A 21,266-nucleotide genomic window follows, 5' to 3' on the forward strand; every position below is an offset into this window, starting at 1 on the left:
GCCTTCAGGGGCAAGAGACACCAATGATATGTAGAACAGCAAGCAAAAGAAAAGCTGTTTTAAGATTGGTCTCACCCTTCCTGCGGAAGAAGTAAATTTAGAAGGTCTCTGTGTTGGCATTTCGGACACTCAGGATGGGGATGGGACAGGAGTGGGTCAGGTATTCTGGCACTCGGCAATCACAGGATACTGAGTGTTACACAGCTCAGATGGAAAGGTATCCTGGAGCTCTGGAGCCAAGGACCACCACAGGTTGCAGTAAGTTTAGCTGATTACAGCTTTGCCTCAGAGAAAGACTTCCCCAGTGTATGGGCTCCTCTCCGGCAGGACAGGGTCTTCCAGCTGGGGATGTTCGCCCAGTGTAGCAGGTTTCCTCGGGTGAAGTTGCTACAGTTCAGCTCTGCTCCCGGAGAGTGGAGCTCTGCCAAGGGAAGGTTTCCCCCAGCAAAAGTGTTACAGCCCTGCTTGCTCTGCTCTGCTCTGCTCTGCCCAGAGTCGCCTCTGCTCTGTAGCTGCCACAAAAGAAGATCTTCACCCGAGGCTCATCCAAAGGTGTTTATTGGAAGGAAGAATCCAGGAGAGTGGCTGCCAGAGTGGCAGAGGACAGCCAGGTAGCATGAACAGACACAAGCTGAACAGACGCAGGGTTTATATAGGGCTTCCAGGGTGGGGATTGGTTAGATTTTAGTGCTGAGCTCAGATTGGCTAGAGCTCTGCTCAAAGATTGATAAAAGTTTTCTGCACAGGATTAGGGTCAGATTTGGCTCTGCTTTCAGAGCCAAAGTATGTTTCTTTCTCTGGTCCTTTTTAGCCTTCTGGCTCTAGTTTTAGGGCCAGAGTGCATTTCTTTCGCTGACTCTGATTCTAGGGCCAAAGTGTGTTCCTTTGGCCCTGGTTTCAGGGTCAGGGTACATTCCTTTAGTTTTGGTTGCAGGGCCAAAGTGTGTTCCTTTGGCTCTGCTCAGGGTGTGTTTCTTTGCCTGGTCCCTTTTCCCTACACTCTGTGTACAAAGAGTATGAGGCTTGAGAGAAGACAACACCAACAACAAGGGAAACAGTCTTAGATGCCAAAGCAGGCGAAGGAAACCGTGTCTAGCCCTCCAGCCTAGAGTGCTATGATATGATGAGACCATGACCCTAGTTTATTTTACGTCCATAAAGCCACAGTCAGGTTCTCCTAGTCTTGTTTGTTTGTTCACGTGTGTGTGTGTTTGTGTATGAAGGCATGCGCATGCCTTGGCATTTGTGTAGAGGTCAGAAGAGAGCCTGGGGTGTCAGTCCTTGTCTGCCACCTTGTTTGAAGCACTCCTATTTGAGCTGTGTTACATGCTCTACCTTAGCTGGCCTAAGAGTTTCTGGGAGACTCTCCTTCTTCCTTGCAGTTCTGGGAATTCGGACATGATGAGATCCAAGTTATCAGACTTGCTCAGCAAGCCTCTGTTCTCTTCCTGCAAAGTGAAGAGCTTGTTACTATGGAATGATCTGATTCTTTATTTCACTGGACACAAATGAGCCCTTTAAGAATAATATAAACTAGCTGGGCAGCGGTGGTGCACACCTTTAATCCCAGCACTTGGGAGGCACAGGCAGGCAGATCTCTGTGAGTTCAAGACCACCCTGGTTTACAAAAGAGAGTTCCAGGACAGGCTCCAAAGCTACACATAGAACCCTATCTTGGAAAACCAAGTAATAATAATATAAACTAAATAAAATGACTCAGTTACTATAGGTTGTCACCAATTCCTATAGGAAGACACCAATTCCTCACTTTGAAGATTGATAGTCATAGGAAAGAACTGAACAAGAATCCTGCCTTCTGTGTACAAATTCCAATTCAGGATAATTATGTCACATTGGTTGATGAAGAAAAGTTCTTTGTTGCAAAAGAATTCCAGCAACTAACTGAAGAAGGGATGCATAACTGGGGTTTATTTCTATAGTCCACAATTGAAATAATTTACGCACAGGTTACTAATGGGTAGGATCATTAGATCTTTTTTAAAAATGCCCACACTGGTAACTTTCTTGGACTCACTAGAAGTTGGCCTCCTGGTGTGATATACCACAAGCTACATACACGGTCCCACCATGAGCTCTTCTCAATAAGAGTTGAACCTGAAACTAAGCTGAGTCATGTGTTTCCAGAAAATAAAGGAGCTAGAATAAGTCAAAGATACCACAAGACAAAGCAGAAATAAAGAAAGTGTAAGTTGAGATAGGGCTTTACAGAGGACATCTATAAATTTTCAGCAAAAGGAAGGAACCAGTGAGATGACTCGGGGAAGGTGTTAGCTGCCAAGCTTAGCAGCCTGAGTTCAATTGTCAGGACCCACATATTGAGAGGAGGGAGCTGTCTTTTGCAGGCTGGCCTCTGGCCTCCACATGGCAAATAAACACTCACACACATGCAACTTGATTTGTACAACTCTTTTGAATCATTTTTAAAAACCTGTCATAAATGAATTTTTTCAAGGTAGTTGGAGAAATTTGAATATGATACAAATATCTCATAGTAACACATTTATTATAAAGTTTGTTAGTTATAATTACTTTCGGAGGAAATCAGAAATGCTCATATTTTTAGAAACATACTGAAGGATGTAGAAGTGAAATGGCATGATTTCTGGAATTTGCTATGAAGTCTTAATAGGAAAGAAGGGAGAGGGAAGGAAAGATGTAGGAATAGAAAAGGAGAGAAGGAGAGAGGAAAGGCAAAATGAGAGCTGCAAAATTCTGATTACCTTTTACATGGAAATGATGCAGTATCTGTGGGTTTGCTGCAATGTTCATTTAGTTGATGTTTTCATGATAAAAGTCTTAAAAGCTTGAAATATTTCTGAGGGACAACAGTAGGGATCACATTGCCTATAGACAAATTAGGACCTATGACTTTGATAAAGGTTATTATCTAATGATTAGGAGATGTTGTGTTCTTATTGTTTTTAACCACCTTTATTAAAAATAAAGTTAAATAAACTCTTCATTTTGGGGTTCTTTACTACAAAGCACTCATTTTTTCACACCAGGCAGTTGAAGCAGAATTTGGGCACCTGTCTTGGGTGTTAGTGCTGATCTTAGCTGGAATAACTTTCTATTTTTCAGCATCTGCAGTGGCTGGTCCCTGGAGATTTATCTAACTACATATGTTTTTCACATTTATTAGTGAAATTGGAGACTCAAGAATAAAACACTGTCCTCAGGAACATTGTGTTAATTTGTGACACACCAGAGATTTTTTTAGCCCATAAAGCAAATGAATGAGCTCTGTGGGGGCATGGCTATTATTTTCACCCTAGAAGGCAGTAAAGACCTGCAGTATTTATTAAGCACTTAGAAAAAGGGAAATGAATAGTGTTATGAATGTAGAAAAATATGCTCACACTGTTGCCGTTAATAATGTGATTTTTCTGTCTTTTTTGAAGGAAATCTGCATACAATTTAAAATGTGGGCCTCTGTGCATTATTTAGTTGTTTTGTTTGGGATGATTATGTAATTCAATATCAATATAAAATTATTTCACTTTCTGTCAAACAGGCTGAATTGAGTTAAGGAGCCTTAGTCATTAATTTTAATAGGGTTGAACATACAGAGAAAGGGGAGACCAGATGTTTGACTCAGGATCTTTCCTCTGTGGAACTGAAGGGCTTTCGGGGGTCTTCTGGTGGGTGACAGCCCTCTGTGTAAGCTGACCGTGCACTAGGGTGCTTCTACCAGGATTCAACGGGTGATGACCATGGAAGATCAGGGAGAATGCAGACCCAGCCTCACATGGAAAAAGACCAGATGGAGCCACCACCCCAGAGGTGTGGAATAAGAGAGGCCCAGGGAACTGCTGCAAGCTCCTAGATCAAGGGATGGCATGCAGTGAGAGCTGGGCAGGTGTCAACAACGGTGCAAGTACTGGGGAGACACAATGATGAGCTCATTGGAAAGAAGAGTGGGGAGGTGCTATGAAAAGATTGCAAACGCTTTGCATCGAAGTAGGCATGAAATAGGTTCCAGAATCAAGGAAGACACTGTATTGGCCAATTTCATGCTTCACAAGAATCCAGGATGCAAACTGAAGCGACTAAGTGATAAAGTGACCTCAGGTGGCTGCCTCCTTTGGCTGTATGTTACTTTACTTTGTGCTTGTTGTTATCTTATTTTTTAAAAATGGAGCCATTTTAAGGAACCAATAGAAAAGAGTCTATGAGTCCAAGGGATGTGAGGCACATGCCCACACCCCCAGCACTGGGTATGGTAAGGCAGGAGGATCATGAGTTTGAGACCAGCCTGAGATATATAGCAAAACCCCACCTACCCCTCAAAAGAGTACTGGTGAATTTGGGGATATGAAGAGGAGAGGCAGAGAGCAGTGTCTATGACCAAGAAAAGCAATTCCCCGAGGAGGTATTTCTGTGATTTTTTCCTTATGTTTATAAAAGCTGTCAAAACAGATGTACTCTCGAGCACACACACACACACACGCGCACACACACACACACACGCACGCACACATGCACGCACACATGCACGCAGCTGAAGACCTAGTCAGATTAACATCTATTGACCATATGAAGCTTAGTGTTTTGAGGACTCTTGTTCATATGAAGCCCATCTCTATAATGCTAAGGGCAGGGCCTAAACGCAAAATCCAAACAGGTCTTCACTCTGCACTCCCCCTATTCTCCTGGGCAAGCTGAGTAACTATAGTTATGTATACAGGAGGCAGGCCACCAAATGTCTTGCTTGATCCTCATGGATCCTCAGCCACCACCCACCTCTAGTGGAACACAGAACTTTGGACTTGTGAAGAGGCAAGAAAGGGATGTCTCCATGGTCTCAGTGCACCAGGGGAAAGGAAAGATCACACGCAACCCTTGCTTAAAATAAGCCAGTAGTCGGCCCTATCCGGGAACACGGGAGACTCAAATGAAGAGCTGGCACATCTGCGCAACTAATGCTGGGTTGCTTGAGGATAGCAAGGCGGGACAGCTTGAGGACCAGTCCCAGATGGACTTCCTCAATGCCGGGCACTCTCTTGCATGCTGATAGAGCATCAGCATGAATCTAACAACAGATTAGGAACTTGTCATTTAGAATGTGTTTAGCTTCCTTGTTACTAGGGAGTTTCTTTTCTTGCCAGCATACTGTCCCCTGCCTCCCTTTCCTCGTGCATGCTGGACAAGGAGTGTGTTTGGTTGGCATAAGGCACTGAGAGTCACTTGAAAATTATATACTATACATTTCCTTTCCAAGAGACATCATATAAGCATCTCTCTGTGTTTTGTCTGCCCCCCCTACTATTTTCTAATGTGGTGTTTTTAAATTTCCCGACCTGCCCTCAAAACTCATCTGTAGAGTCCCACCTCCTCCTCAGCTCAGCGGGGGGCCCTGTGTGTAGGAGCCAGTTGTTATTTACAAGTGTAATTCAGCTGTCGCTGGTTCTTTGAACACACGGGGCTGTTATGGGATTTTTTTTTAATTGCCATTTTCATCTATCTAATTAAAATTAAATGGAAAAAATGGATAGCCTCCAAAATCTGAATTAATTTCATGAGTACTTCTTCGGGGGAAAATATGTATAAATATGATAATTGGTACTTTATTTGCCTTCAGCAGAATGAGGAGGTTTTTACCTGAGTGAAGAGAAAATATAGTCATTTTTAATGAGAAAAATAAGGCTTGTCTGATGCTTCTGATACTTCTTGTGGCTACAAATCAGAATTAATTACATGGACAAGGAATGATAAATAACTCTGACTATAACTTTAACATAGTGCACTAGGAATGGGTTTTCAGAACTCCTTCTGTGCTGCCTTCCCTTATACTGGTCTATAGCTTTTTCCTCCCTATAGCTCATCACTGATATTTACACATTCTTCAAGAAAATACCATTACCCCCAGTCAAAACCTTCATTATACTTAGGAACAAGCAATTCACTTGCATACTATACTCTGTATGTGTGACAACAAGCACATAACAGAAAACAATGAAACAGAAAGGAGTGGGGGTGTTTTGTTTTATTTTGTTTTGTCTTTTTTTTTTTTTTCACTTACTGGGTCAGCCAGTGTTTCCCTTTAGAGACTCATCAAGTGCCTGACAGGCAGGTTTATTAAAACTTGGATGGTCACTTTATTTGGAATGGCATACTCTGTGTTCTACATAATGAGCTTGGTGAAGCATCCAGAAAGAAATGTATAATTTGGAAGCAGGAGTCTGTAAGCACAGCCCTGCCGTGGCCATTTAAGTAATGAAGCAGCTACTTTGTGGTTCCACACATAGTGAATGGCCTCCTTGGCGTGTTTTTGAGAACTTCAATGTTGCTGGTAATAGTGTCCCAGCAATCTCCTTAGAGAGCCTTTGTGTCCTGTTCTCAGAAGAAATATGCGACGTTTACGCATTAATGGTTTTGAAATTAGTCATTTGCTCCATTTTTGTTGGAAAGGAAGGTCACTGTGTGATTTTCTGCCTCCCCTTATTTGCTCTGAACATTCAAGATACTCTAAGTTCATCAGCCATGCAGTGCACTGTCTGCTTTTAACATGCCTGGGAAGTCAAGGAAATGCTCCATCAAAGTGCATTTCTATTCTCAGGGACTTCTCTTAGAATCCAATCTGCCCAGCTATACCTCAGAAGGGAAGTTCACAGACAGACCAGTATTTGCTTTCTCATTTCAACCACCTTCTGCCCTACATTGCCCACTCATTGGTCTCATTAGAGGAGGCATGCTCCTTGAGTATCATCCCTTGAAGAAAGCTAGGTGATACTTTACATCTCCTTTCTGAAGGGAAGTTGAGATCAGGCTTCTGAATCCTGGGCCAGTGCTGATAGCATGGAGCTCTGCAAACAAGAAGATGTCCAGTCATTCCATAGTTCTGTGGTGTCTTTCCCCTCAAAGTCAGGGCATCGGGGTCCACTGAATGATCAAGGACACAGATGGCAATGAGAAGGTCCTGATATCTGCAACCTGGAAGAGGCCTGGGGCTCCAGAATGTTTGGTTCCCTGCACTTCTCTGTGGGAAATGTTAAGTACAATTTGAGATAGCTGCACCCTACAGTGCCAGAAAATTCCTAGGACTAGCTAACACGTCCTCAAAAGCTATTTAAAGATTTACTAAGCTGGAAGAATGAATTAGTGGATTTTCTTAGATTGCTTTGTTGGCCAGCTCTGGTTGTGAAGGTGACCCAAGACCCTTCCAGGACAATTTTGCACCTGTAACTCCTACCTCTCTTATCTTTGTACTTCATTTTGGTATCCTAACAACTTTTAAGTGCTTAATACATTATTGTTAACTGTGATTACAGGATCACAGAGCAGATCTTTGGGGTACACTCATCTTGCTTGACTTGATGTCCATTGACTAGTAACTAGTCAATTCTTTCAGGGGCCATTGCTGTAGTTTGTTACTACTTCTTAAACCTCTACAATTAGGCATTAAGGTTGACTGTGAAGTCCTACTGTGGCTCCAGATCACCACACACAGCTCAATACTAGCCAGCACTCACATTATTAGGCTTGTGATTCTACCTGTAAACCTCGTGGGTAAATTAGAAACCCAGAGATCATCAGTTGAACAGATTTCTCCTGCTTCTCAATCTGTGCCCAAGAGACTAAAGTTGACTTTGTACTAAAAATTCAGTTCTGGTACAATCAAGCCACCAAAGGAACTTGGGAGAGGCTTATGTTTTGTTTTCTAGTTCATTCTTACATGCTAGATTAGTTAAGGTAGAAGTAAGAGGTTGCTATAGCAAGTAGACCCAGGTATCTTCAATATTACAGCAGTGTTGATCAGATATCATAACATTTTCATCACTACATTAAGTCAGTGAATATGGGCAAGGTTCCCTGTCCAACACATGGAGTGGCATGATGTCAGAGTTCAAGTACAGTGTAAAAATACAGCACAAAATAGGTTGAACACCATGGAGGAAGACAGAAATCAGTGCAGTCCAGGCTAGAAAAAGAATAGGAATTAAGGTTGACATAGTTAAAAACATAAATTACATGAACATAACATGTCTCCACTTTATTAATTTTGTTTAACTTTTACTGTCTTGTTTTAAAGATTTTTATTTTGTGTGTATTGGTATTTTGCCTGCATGTATGTCTATGTACTACGTGTGTACCTCATGCCTAAGGAGTCAGAAAAGGGTATCAGATCCCCTTCAATTGGAGCTATAGTTACAAGCTGCCGTGTAGATGCTGAGAAATGAATCTGGATCCTCTGGAAAAACAGCCAGTGCTCTTAACCGCTGAGCCATCTCTCTAGACCCCAACTCTAAAAGCATGTTCTTCTCTTGTGCCATTATCTGGATATAGTTTGTACCCCCAAAAGACCACGTGTTAGAAGCTTGATCCTTGGTGTTGCAATGACAGTGGGTGGTAAACATTACAGAAGTAGAACCTCCTTTGGGGATCAAATGATCCTTTCACATGGGTCACATACCAGATTGCCCGCATTTCAGATATTTATATTACAATTCATTAACAGTAGAAAAATTATAGTTTTGGAGTAGCAACAAAAATAATGTTATGGTTGGGGGTCACCACAACATGAAGAACTGTATTAAAGGGTCGAAACATTAGGAAGATTGAGAACCACTGGCTTAGAGGATTAAGGTGCCTGCTACCAAGCCTGACGATTCAAGTTCAATCCCCAGGATTCCCATGGACAAAAGAGAGAACCAACTCCTGCAAATTGTCTTCTGACCTCCATACACATGCCATGGCCTCGTGTGAGTGTGTGAGTGTGTGTGTGTGTGTGTGTGTGTGTGTGTGTATGTGTGTGTGTGTGCAGGCACATGTGTGTAGGGAGGCACATGTAGAGGTCAGAGGATAACTTCACAGAAGTTGGTGTCTTCCACGTTCTTTGAGATGTCTCTTGCTATTTATGTTGTTACAAATACACCAAGGCTAGCTGACTTGGGAGCTTCTGGGAAAGTCTCCCATCTTTCCAGAGTGGTGATGGGACTATAGATACACACCACTACATCAGGGTTTTATGTGGTTCTGAGATCAGGCCATGAGGATTGCTTAGCAAGCACTTTAACCCTCTGAGCCATGTCCCCACTCTGAGTACAAGCATTTTTGCTTTGTGTTTAAAAAGCGCTTACCCTGTGAAAGATCTAAAGTTTGCTATCTCCTCATGTGATCTCTCCTCTTAGAAGAGTTCCACCATGATGCTGTCAGTCAGGGAGGCCATTATTTTAGTTAGCGCTGTGCTTCCAAACTATGATCTTAATAAACTTCTTTTCCTTACAAGCTACCCAACCCCAAGTATGGTGTTATAGCAATGGAAAACTCACTAATTATTTTCAGGCCTCACAAACCACCAGGTAAGGTGGTAAGGTGGCTCAGGAAATATGAATATTCAAAGGTCAGACATTCAGGAGAGCCCAGAGAAGTCTAAAAGGCTGTCCTGTCTTCATCATTTATCCTAATAAGTGGTGTACCTTGGGTACACACGTGGTCTGGGTAGCAGGTTGCACATACCTGAGGTGCAGTACTCATTAGGATAATACAGCCCAACATATTATAAGTGACATTATGTCATACTGGATACGCCAGTTGAATGCTGTGCCTCTGAGAACAGAGATGGAACTTTTTTTGTTTAGGGGGTGGGGGTTGTTTTACTTTGTGATCCTCATGTAGCTCTCTGGAGGCTGAGGCACTGGGTTGGAGAGGTGAGCCTGGTTATGCTTTCTAGAAGCTTCCCTTCCCCTTCCCCAGTCCTGAGACTGCATCTTCATGATGCCAGCCACGTTCCCATGGAAATCACTTACCAGTGGCACACTGTTCCAGAAACCCAGCAATGATTAGCTGCAGCCTAGTTGGGGCTCCTGCTTCTGTAAAAACCTGTACTCTGACCTTTGCAAGGGTCACAGTTTTAACAGACAAGCCTTTTTATTTTAACAATTCTCTAATCAGGCTTTCATTTATTTAGCCTCCTGGTCCGTTTTCACTCTCTCCCCCTTATCCACCTACGCCCACTCTTCCCACTGTGCAGCTGAGTTTGTCCAGTACCAAATCATCCTTTATTCTCAACCTGAGAATGAAATTGTATGAAGTGTCAAACCCAGCCAACAAAGGACCCATCCTACCAGTGCAGCTTGAGATTTCAAGCTTACACATACCCAACTTTCCCAGCACTGTAGACATGAAAATTCTTAGATGGGCTTGAAAGCTACTTTCCTTTCCCATAGAGAAGTGTGCGAGCACTGCTAAGAATTCGGTCAAACGGTGCTTGAGATTTTGCAGAAAGGTCAGTGGAAGACCAGTGCTAGCTGCAAACCCACAGCCCGGCTCCTTTGAGCAGCCAAGGCAACAGCCTGATGTTTTCCCAAGAGACTCCGACCAAGACAGGGAAATGCGCTGGGCCATTTGTCACTGCCCCAGGTGCAACTTACGCATGCCAATTGGTGCATACAGCCTGCAGGCCCACTCCTGCCCACCCATGCCTCGTCTGAACCCCTGAACATCCTCCTTCCTAAGATCAGGGCACAACGTGCTCTCTTCCCTCCTCCTCCTCGTGAGTAAGTGATTGGATCCATTTATCTGAGGCTGGAACCACTCCACCATCTCCACTGTGATCAAGCACATTCATGCTCTGTCTGATCCTCCCACCCCAGTTTGATCCAGAGAATAGCCTTTTTAGTGGGATTCTCTGCCAGCATGACAGTCTTTGACTCTCAAAGGTATTCAGTGGTATAGAGCAGGAATGCTGATTTGTTATTCCAAGAGTGCTACATTGGAATAGCTCTTCAGCTGACTCCTAAGCTCAGTGACAGCTTAGAGGATCTGGGTTCATGACTCTATACACATGGTACATGAGAAGGGAGCCAAGGCCTGCTTGGAGGAGAGGCAAGGTAGAGGTCCCCGTGTCCCTTCGTGTTGAACACAGTGCCCAGAACCCACTACAAAGGGTGCCTACTGATCAAGAGGCCGATGAGATGTTTTTGCTTGTGAGGTGTGAAATGGAGTATATCATTCAGAAGCTAAATCACAGAAGAAAACAAGCCCAGGAGAAACTGCTTCTGGAACATTCTAAAGGCATTCTGTTGGGGATGTAGGTCACTCACTGCTTCCTTTCAGGAGAACTTATTCCGATACTAATGAATGGCCATGCCTGAAGTGGGTAACCTAACTAGGGGTAGCCCTGGCTCCCACTGGCCACTGTGCACTACTCCCTGCCCCCCTCTTAGTTCATCAAGCATAGAGAGAGAGCACTCTACTCGCTGGGCCAGAGTTATGCAAAAGCCAAAAATAGACTCTCAGAGTGCACCCAGACATAATGATTCCATGCAGCAGAAGGTCACTGTGTCTGCTTTTCCTGCCAACACACCCCTGGCTCTTCATCTATGGCTGCTTTGTGAAGCAAGAGAGCTGTGCCAGGAAGCTGCACTTTGTGATTGGGAGGCATTATGAGAATCTAAAATCATGTCAATGAGGGTTTGTCAGCATAGGCTACAGGAGTAGGTTATGCACTGTTCTAGAGGAGGACCATCTTTTCACATCCTTCTGTTTACTGGCCTGAAAGCTACTGTAACTCCATTTAAAAGTGGGAAAAAGTCTCCCCAGTTCGGCTACAAGCTATCTCCGCACTGCAAATTCTGCCCAAAACCCAAAAAGGTATCTGCCCTGTAAGAGTTCTATGGTTCTGAGTAGTGAGATCATAAATTAGTTTCTCTATGCTTTCTAGGATATTATATATATATATATATATGTATAAGTATATATAGTATAGCAACAAAACCTATTATTAGGTGTGCATGCATGTTAAAATGTATAAGCATGTGTATGTGGTGTGCACATGAGTATGTCACTCAGGCCCAAAGTTGACGCCTCAGTCTCTTTCCACTTCATTTATTGAGACAGGATCTCTCTCTCTCTCTGAGCCTAGAGCTCACTGATGCCTGTTGATCTAACTAACCAGCTTTCTCCAGTGATCCCCTAATTCTGTCTTCTGGGTGCTGGACAATAGGCAACCACCATATCTGCCAGGCTTGCATATGGGTTTGGGGGACCTGAACTCTGGTCTTCATTTTTCTACAGCAAGCACTTTATCCAGCAAGCTATCTCCTCAGACCCCGCAACAAACCTTATTTTTGAAAAAACTATACTCTATACCAACTATCTATCTATGTATATTCAAATTTTCAATATTCAGTGCTATAAATGGCATGAATGGACAGCCACTGCAAATGTTTCTACATCACCCCCTGACCAAGGATTGGTACCCACAGCCATTTCTCCATTATAGATTCTAGAAGGCAGCTAGACAGGAACACACACACACCCTGGGAGAATTCTGGCAACAAGAAAAAAGGAAGCCAGCCACACACCTCAGTAGCAAGGATAAGGATCATGGCCATGTGTCTCAAATAGTGAGACCCGGGCCTTTCAGGAGGGAAACTGTCCACTCACATTCAAACAAAAACACTGTGTTCTTGCCCTGATGCACATCATTGTGAAAGTTGGAAAGATCCTGTTTTGCAGCCTGTAAGGATCAAGTAAAATGTAATAAGTAGAGACACATATCCGGGAAGAAACCACCTCCAGGAGTGGTGTTTTCTTCTCTTCAGATCTGGGCTTCGGAGCCATCATTCTGTCCCCTCCTAGAAAACAGGGCTCCTGAATGTGTGTGTGTACACACATGCCTGCTGTCTTACTCGTAAGCAGGTGTTCATAACTCTTGTGGCCTGTGCATGTATGAGTCTGTGTGTGAAAATGTGCCCAAGTATCTTTTTCTGAGTTTGAGGGGGAATGACAAAGTTTGCAATAGCTGGATTTGAGCTTTGATGACCCTGACTTCTTGCTGACAAAAAGTTCCGTCTGTCAACCAATCCCATGTACTGAGCTCGAACCATGTGAAGCATGAGGTGCACAGGGCACAGTGGGTGGTGGCACCGAGTCATGTCACCTTTGGGTGCAGTGCATCCTGCAGGTTTCCTCATGACTCGTGAATGTGTCTTTGGCTGTTCAGTGGTAAACAAACAAAAAGCCGATGTTACTGTATTTATTATAATACCATTTGAAAAAGAAAGCAGTTCATCAAATTAATCATTGCCTGAACAACTGTTTCAGACTGACTCAGAGGGGTTAGCTTCTTACAGGAAGTTAGTCTGTGGTTTTTGAGGTAGATTGTTGCATTACAGGACACAGATGTGGCCAAGTTTCGAAAGTGATGGAATGATGTCCCAAAATGTACAAGTTTGCTAAATTCTTTGTTTTCCCTTCCTTTTTTCCCCCTGTTTTTAATCTTAGTATCTCTGAATAAAACTGCATAGAGAATAAATTGCTTACAAGAAAAAACAGTTGCGAACAGTTTTAATAATGATTCTAGTAACTTTTAGAGAGTGTCAACAAAGACTTATTGCGTCTCGGGTGCAGAGTGGGAGAATTGCTTATCTTCTCTTCAGATCTGGGCTTCGGAGCCATTATTCTGTCCCCTCCTAGAAAACAGGGCTCCTGAATGTGTGTGTGTGCACACATGCCTGCTGTCTTGTTCATAAGCAGGTGTTCATAACTCTTGCGACCTGTGTATGTATGAGTCTATGTGTGCAAATGTATGCAAGTATGCTTGTGTTAAATAGTAACAAGATAATAATGTCACATCTAAGTTACCCTAGTATTTATATTAAATAATGACATGCTGATGTTGGTGGCCCATAATTCTCCATTTTCCATTAACCATCCGGCCAAGTAAACTGTTCTCTGATCTCTCTTAGATGGAAATCCTCTACGAATGTGGAAGCCATTAACAGAGTAATTGCTGTCTGTTGCCATGACAACCAGCCGCTGCAGTCACCTGCCCGAAGTCTTGCCAGACTGCACCAGCTCAGCCGCGCCTGTGGTGAAAACTGTGGAGGATTGTGGCAGCCTAGTGAATGGGCAGCCACAGTATGTCATGCAAGTTTCAGCCAAGGACGGGCAGCTGCTGTCAACAGTAGTGCGGACTCTTGCCACCCAGAGGTAGTGCCACGGTTAAAATAAAGGGATCTGCAACTGACCCAAAGGGCTGTTTGTCAGGTGGAGAATGCTGAAGGGCGTGTAGTAGCTCAGGTCTTTGTGTCAGAGAAGGAGATACTGGGCGGGTACACACACACACACACACACAAAGACTACCCAAGTTCTGTTGTTGCTGTTTCCACTGCAGCAGGAGCATACAGCCAATGCTGAAGTTCATGTTGTCACATTCCTTCTAAAGCCACTGTAGAGAGCTAGGTGTGGGAGAGCTGCCACAAGATGTGGGGTTGCTTGTTTACATTTGTTATTTTGTCGCTGCTGTGGCTAGTTTTGTCTTCTTGTCCCCAGAAGCTAAAAAGCTAGCACTTTGTTAGGACAGAAGGAAGAAGTCACCCGACTTCAGGTGACTGAGCCCAAGTGATTGGATCCCTGGGATTGAAATAAGTTCTCCAGTAGCCCAGGCTAGCCTCATACTCACTGTGTAGCTGAGGATGGCCTTGAAGGCCTGGTCCGGCCTCCACCTCTTGCATACTGGAATTAGAGGCATGTGCCACCATTCCTGGCTTTGGGGATAAAGCCTTCAAAGTCACATTTCCAGTGTTCCGCGTTCCCCAGTGGGTTAGCTGTCCAGGCTGCTCTCCTCTTGCCGTGTTTGTTCTGTCTTCCTCTCCTTCACTCTCCAGCCACACCCCTGCCTCTTCCATGAATCCCAACATGGGAAGCACTGCTGCCACAGCTTGTTTCCCCATGTGAAGAAGAGTAAGGGCGCTCAACAGCCTGGAGACCACTCATTCCGGACAGTTCCTTGTCCCTAAATTCTCCTCCTATGCTGCTGTGGCAGATTGGGAGCTACAGACTCCGGGTGTACCATGTGCCTTGGATTCTCCTGTTTGTTTGTTTTTTCAGAAAGAAAAAAACTTATAGTTTCGTAGCACCCATACCAGGCAGCTCACAACCTCTATAACTCCAGTTGGGGCTCATAGGAGGCTGACATCTTTGGCCCCCCTAGGCAAGTGTACTCATGCGTGCACACACGCGTGCACACACACACACACACACTATATATATATATAAGATAATAAGAGTCAATCTTTAAAATATGTGTAGCTGTCACAGAAGACAGAAAGAAAAATATGTAATGTATGTTTTCCACTTCTTGGAGAATTTCCAGCAATTGGTCAGGGCTCAGAGCATAAAGAGGTGGTGTCATTGGCCCTCTGTGAACCAAGGATGGATGGCAGTGTGTTCACCAGGCATCCTAGCAGGCATCAATCTCTTTGCTTATCAAGAAGAACAGGCTGGTTAATGTAACCAAGAGCTCTCTCTCTCTCTCTCTCTCTCTCTCTCTCTCTCTCTCTCTCTCTCTCTCTCTCGTGTGTGTGTGTGTGTGTGTGTGTGCTGTGTCTCTCTTTCAGCTACTCCTGAGCCACACATCACTGTACACAAAAATGCTACAGTTTTTCCCAGTTAAGAATCAAAGCAAACAAAAGAGGCTAAGAGACAAAAGCCATCTGTCCCCTTCTCACCTTCCTCTCCCCAAAGCATGGATGGGTCTCTTGCACAAGTGAAAGAATGATCCTGCTGCCTCTATTTCATTCATTCTCAGGGTCATTCCCAGAAAAGCCTTTGGGGGACCCGTATTGTTTCCAAAGCTGTTTCCATTTGGATCAGAGACAGTGTTAAAAAGTCATGGGGCATGGACCTAGGTTACCATCATCTCTGAAGAACATGGGAGAAAGAATGCAGAAAGTGGGGCTAGAGAAACAGCTCAGAGGTTAAGAGCACTGGCTGCTCTTCCAGAGGTCCTGAGTTCAATTCCCAGTAACCTCATGATGGCTCACAACCATCTGTAATGAAATCTGGTGCCCTCTTCTGCCCTGCAGGCATATATGCAGAGAGAATGCTGTATGCATAATAAATAAATAAATAAATCTTTAAAAAAGAAAGGAGAAAGTGTGAAAGGAGGCTGGGTTGTCACACGCCATGACAATATTCTTTTAAAATGCCAGTCATAGAGGCAGTTGGTCCCTCTTGTTGAAAAAGGAAGTCATCTTAATTTGATATTGCCATTAGACTTACATGATGAGGGCTATATTACTTGATTTTTCTTAGCCCAAGTCATTCTGCAAGTGACAGTTGCTAACATTAACTAGGTCTTTTAGAACTAAGCCTCTGCTCTAGACCAACTTTTCTTACCTCTTCACAATCAAGACAGAAGGTTCCACTTTTGATTCCATTGAGACGGGAGACTAAAGCATGAGGAGATGAAGTTACTTGTTCATAGCTAGCTGACAAATAAGTTCTCAAGCTTGGGTTTGAACCCAGGCAGCCGGATTGCAGAGCTGGGAACCACTGGTGATGCTGTGCCCTCTTAAGAAATATGAGAGGGTGGCTTTCCCACTGGAATGCAGAACTCTGGAGGCCACCTCCGTCAGACATGTTGACCACTCACTTGCAGTGCCTTCAGCATCCTAGGGATTATCTCCACAAGCTCAAGGGGCCGTCCACACCCCGGCTCTGTGCCCAGCTCAGTCTGCTGCTTCAGGGTCGGTCGGTCACCAGTTTACTTCCTGTTCTCACTCTCCTGGGGTATTGAAACGAGAAATGAAGGGAACTTGCATATACCTTCATCTGACTCGAATGATGCTGTCTGACTAGAAACTACACTGATGCATTTCAAAAGAATTTGTTCTTGGGGCTGGAGAGATGAGTCAGCTGTTAAAACCACTCATTGCTCTTGCAGAGGACCCCAGTTCAGTCCCTGGCAACCTCCTGGTAGTTCAGAATAATCCATAATTCCAGTTTAGTGGATCCAGTGGCCTCTATGGGCACCAGGAATGCATGTGGTGCTCATACATACATGCCGGGAAAACATTCACACATGTAAAATTAAATCATAAACTCTAAAAAAACTTTTTGGGGAATGTTTTTTTTAGACAAGTTTTCTCTGTGTAACAGCTCTGACTGTCCTGAACTTATTTTGTAAACCAGGCTGGCCTCGAACTCACAGAGATCTGCCTGTCTCTGCTTCCCAAGTGCTGGGATTACAGGCATGTGCCACTATCACCAAGCTCTTAAAAGCTTTTTGAAAGAATTTGCTCTTCATGGTGATGAATGATTTTTGTAGATTTATTGTATTTTACATGTGTGAGTGTTTTGTCTGAGTGTATGTGTGTGTATATGCACCACATGTGTGGCTGGTGCCTGCAGAGATCAAAAGAGGATATTGAATCTCCTGGAACTTGAGTTGTAGATGTTTGTGAACCACCATGTGGATACTGGGAATTGAACCCATATCTTCTTCAAGAACAAGTGAACTTAACCATGGAGCATCTCCCCAGCCCATAATTTTATTTTTTGATTGGTGGTTTGCCTGAACTTTTTCTGTGTTCAAGACAAAATAATATGGTACTGGAAAACATAGAAAAGAAAGAAGTGGGCTGGGAGATGGCTCAGAGGCTAACACACTTGCCACACAAGCATGCAGACCAGAGTTTGGATCTCCAGCATCCACATCAAAGGCAAGCTGCTCACTTGTAATCCCAGCTCTTGTGAGATCCGGAGACAGGGAACTCACTGGTGAAAGCTGTCCGACTAAACAGACTAGTTTATCTATTTGCTAGATCTGAGTTCAAGAGAGAAAGACCCTGCCTTAATACATAAGATGGAGAGCAACATCCATGATGACACGCAGCATCAACTTCTGGCCTCTAGCTACACACGTGAATGTGTGCCTGTATATACATGTGCACACATACACATGCAAAGAAACTATAAATTATTAAAACATATTGGCATATTTATACCTCACAATTCACAGGGATACCAAGCCCTTTGAAAACACAAGAGGACCACACCTTTATTTTCCAAACAAGTACTGATAAAACAATTATAAGTCCTTACATTCCTATTCAAACCACTAGTTAACCAAGTAGAAAGCAATGTTTATACCTAAAATTATTTCAACAGATAAAGGAAGAAAAATGATAGAAACGAACACACCATCATTTATCTATTCAATAAATTAAACAGGTCAAGTCATTAAGACTCAATGGTGTCTGACATCACACACAAAAACACATCAGGAGTCCCTAGTGTCTAGAGGAAATATATTCAGACACACATATATCTGTAAGAGAGGAGCTTAATGCTGTTTGTATTCTGAGCAGCTGCCACTGGGGAGGGCCCAAATGATGCAAATCAAGGCCCCCCCAGGGCAGTGGGTTGTCACTCAGTGACCAGCAGGTGCCCTCCTTCTCTTGCAGCCCCTTCAATGACCGGCCAATGTGCAGGATCTGCCATGAGGGCAGCAGCCAAGAGGATTTGCTCTCTCCATGTGAATGTACTGGGACCTTGGGGACAATCCATCGGAGCTGCCTGGAGCATTGGCTGTCATCCTCAAATACCAGCTACTGTGAACTCTGCCACTTCAGGTTTGCAGTGGAGCGCAAACCCAGGCCGTTAGTGGAGGTCAGTAAGTGGAGCACGTCCCGAAAACTTAGACGTAATGAGTAAATGATGTCTGCTTTTATGTCCAGTCACAGACCCTGGAGAGCTTCCCTGGAGCACAGCGATAGCTCTGAGAGAGAGGGCAGGGGGAAAGAGAGAGGGACAGCTTACCTTCTCACTCAGGAACCAGCAACAGAAGAGTGACCTCCACAAGGGGGGGGGCAAGAAGAATTTGGTGTATAAAGAGAAAGGGAAACTTCAGAAATAGGATCTCCATTTGTTAATTCCTTTGATAAGAACATACCATATCAAACCCCTCTCCACATACCATCTGCCCACCTTGAAGCAATACACAAAGGGACATTTGGGTTGCATACCCTGGAAATCTTGAGAAAAGATAGCTGTGTAGCATAGCGGATTAGACCCAGACTTCCTGAGTTCTGTCCCTAGGGTAAGTCATCTCACTTCTTGGAACCACTGTAAGGATTAAACAATCACCAAGTATAAAACAATTAGAATCAGGAAACATGAACATGTCTGAATGAACAAAGGACTTTCTGACATCTCTCAGTGAATTAATTGCCTTGCACTGGGATTTCTTTTTGTAAAAGGTGACACTGTCAATTCGGTCACCAAAATAGCAGGCTATTTCCCTCTGTGTTTTAAGGCACACAGGATTTTCCTTGAGACCTAGGGACTGGGCTGGTCTTACACTCACTGGAGGACAGTGATTATTAGGGTGTTCCTGCCCTCTCTCCTACCTCTGAATCCTGCAGGTCAATTAAAGTCCCAGCATTGCAACAATTTAATTTTAATGCATTATGAGGCAGAGAGGTTATAGTACAGGTGTGCTGAGAATTGTATGTCTGTGTCAAGGCTGTCCCAGGGAAACTGCAAACAGAACTAGAACCTGAAACCAAGAGGCCCTTCCTGGAGACTGTGTAATAGATGCTGACGTTGAGACATTGAAAGCTCTGTGTAGACGTTCTCATGGTTTTGACCTTGAAACTTTAATCAGGACTTATGACTGGAGCTCATCTGGTCTGTGACTTACTTGCCAAGTGGTGCACCATTTATTTGGCCTGCCCCACACACTCTGCTTTTGTGGCAGCTGCATCAAGTGGCCTCTTTGTGTAGCCATTTTTCCACTTGACAGTCACTTTCAGAAATTCATATTTGGAGATTGCCCATCAGTATCTGGCCCTGTACCAGGTTCTCAGGACCCTAGCATGTCAGAGCTCCTTTGCAAAGACGGATACAATGAGATAATAAACAGAGAACACAAAGATGTTCCAAGCCCAATAGCAAAAGGAAAAAGAAATCTATTTCTCCTTTCCAGAAACTTTTGGAATCTCCCCAATTTGCCATTGCAGCCTGTCCAGGGGAGCTGGCTTCCCGGGGTGAGGAAATCAGGCTTTTCTATGGATTGTTTCCAATGGTCTTCTTTACTCCGATCTTCAGATTGACAGACGTTCAAAAGAGAGAAGCCCGTTGGTGTGTGTTCATACGCTCACTGTAGTTTTTAAAACGCACCATCTTTTTCCCATCTCAGAGAGTGTAACGCATACAGAAGGCTCTTCCAAGTTGCCAGTGTCAGGTCCCAGGTCTGGCAGGATGGTCAGCAACTGTCATTAAGCAAGGCAAATGACCTTGAAAATGTGTGAGATGCTCAACAAGATTTAGGGCCTCACCTACAAAAACTTCACCCAGACGGTCACCAGTGGTGAAATTTTCATTGCACAAATGGAATGTGACAATTTTCAGAGTTAATGATGATTGAACAAGTTGAAAGTGAAAGGCAAACCCTCTCCAACTGGGGGAGGCTGACCGTTTGATCATCCCATGGAGAAGTGAACTTGCTGTTTGACCACAAGCAATAAAAAGTTGTCTTTGGTTTCTCAGCTGGAGAACAAATGAGAACCAGGTGCAGGCAGATTTTTCAACAAGTGACATTGCTAACTGACTTTTCCCATACTTACCAAAGGGCAGCATATTCACAGAAGCCAGTGCTTCTCAATAATTTCATCTGGAGATGAGCGTGCATCTTCTTGGTATGCTAGCCAAAGCTGCCTATTTGGGTTAAGGATTAGGAGTATTGTCGCATTAGTTCTCATTTTTATTCTCTTAATTGCTTTAATCATTACTTTGTTTACCACTTGGATCTGCCTTCTCATTAAAGCAAGAAAATTCTATAGCATTTAATTTTAAAATCAATGTGACAATAACAGCTCTTGTTGCTGGAGGAAGCAGTTTTAGAAGTCATTTATAAGTTTTATTTGTCAGCAACGAGATGCTAACACTAGCTGCAATTACTTTGGCATCTCAGATTTGCACTTTTGGGAAGCCCCTTCCATCCCTCACTCATTGCAACCCTTCACTGCCCTTTACTCCCCATTCCTGAGGCATTCTCTTTCGCCTCCTTTCCTGAACCTTGCAGTCACTTATTATTCATTCATGTAAGGTCCAGAGCCCAGGACTATTGTGCATACACAGGCTGTGATGTGAAATGTTTTCTCCTCAGAGGGTGAATTTCTGCTCATAATGGCCAAACCTATAGTTGGTTTTTATTAGAACCTCCAGACCGGGCACCCCCTCCCACTTAGCCACTGGCCATCTGTGTGGCCATCTGTGTGTTTGCTCAGTTTCTCTGCTTCACTGTGGAAGAGGGTAGACAGGGAGCTTCCCATGACATCTTTTGGTCTCAATAACGCTACATGTCCCTATGATTTCTTTTTCAAATACATCCTGGGATTAGATAATGTCCAATGGGAGAGCACTTGCTTAGTATGCAGGAGGCTCTGGGTTCCCAACACAACCAACAAACCACACTTTCAATGAGCACGCTTACATCTCACCTTCGTATC

General features: G+C 43.8%; 1 protein-coding gene across 1 annotated transcript in view; it reads left to right on the plus strand.

The window, feature by feature from the left end:
- Positions 1-21,266, plus strand: part of Marchf3 (membrane associated ring-CH-type finger 3) — a 145,281-nt gene that overhangs the window by 95,347 nt on the left and 28,668 nt on the right. Inside the window, exons 2-3 of the mRNA XM_005069097.4 lie at positions 13,716-13,959; positions 18,219-18,423. Of these exons, the coding sequence (XP_005069154.1) occupies positions 13,772-13,959; positions 18,219-18,423 (393 nt within the window). The 5' untranslated portion in view covers positions 13,716-13,771. The remainder of the gene's footprint in view (positions 1-13,715; positions 13,960-18,218; positions 18,424-21,266) is intronic.

The sequence above is a fragment of the Mesocricetus auratus genome, unplaced genomic scaffold (assembly GCF_017639785.1).
Source record: "Mesocricetus auratus isolate SY011 unplaced genomic scaffold, BCM_Maur_2.0 Super-Scaffold_6730, whole genome shotgun sequence".
Classification (NCBI taxonomy): domain Eukaryota; kingdom Metazoa; phylum Chordata; class Mammalia; order Rodentia; family Cricetidae; genus Mesocricetus; species Mesocricetus auratus.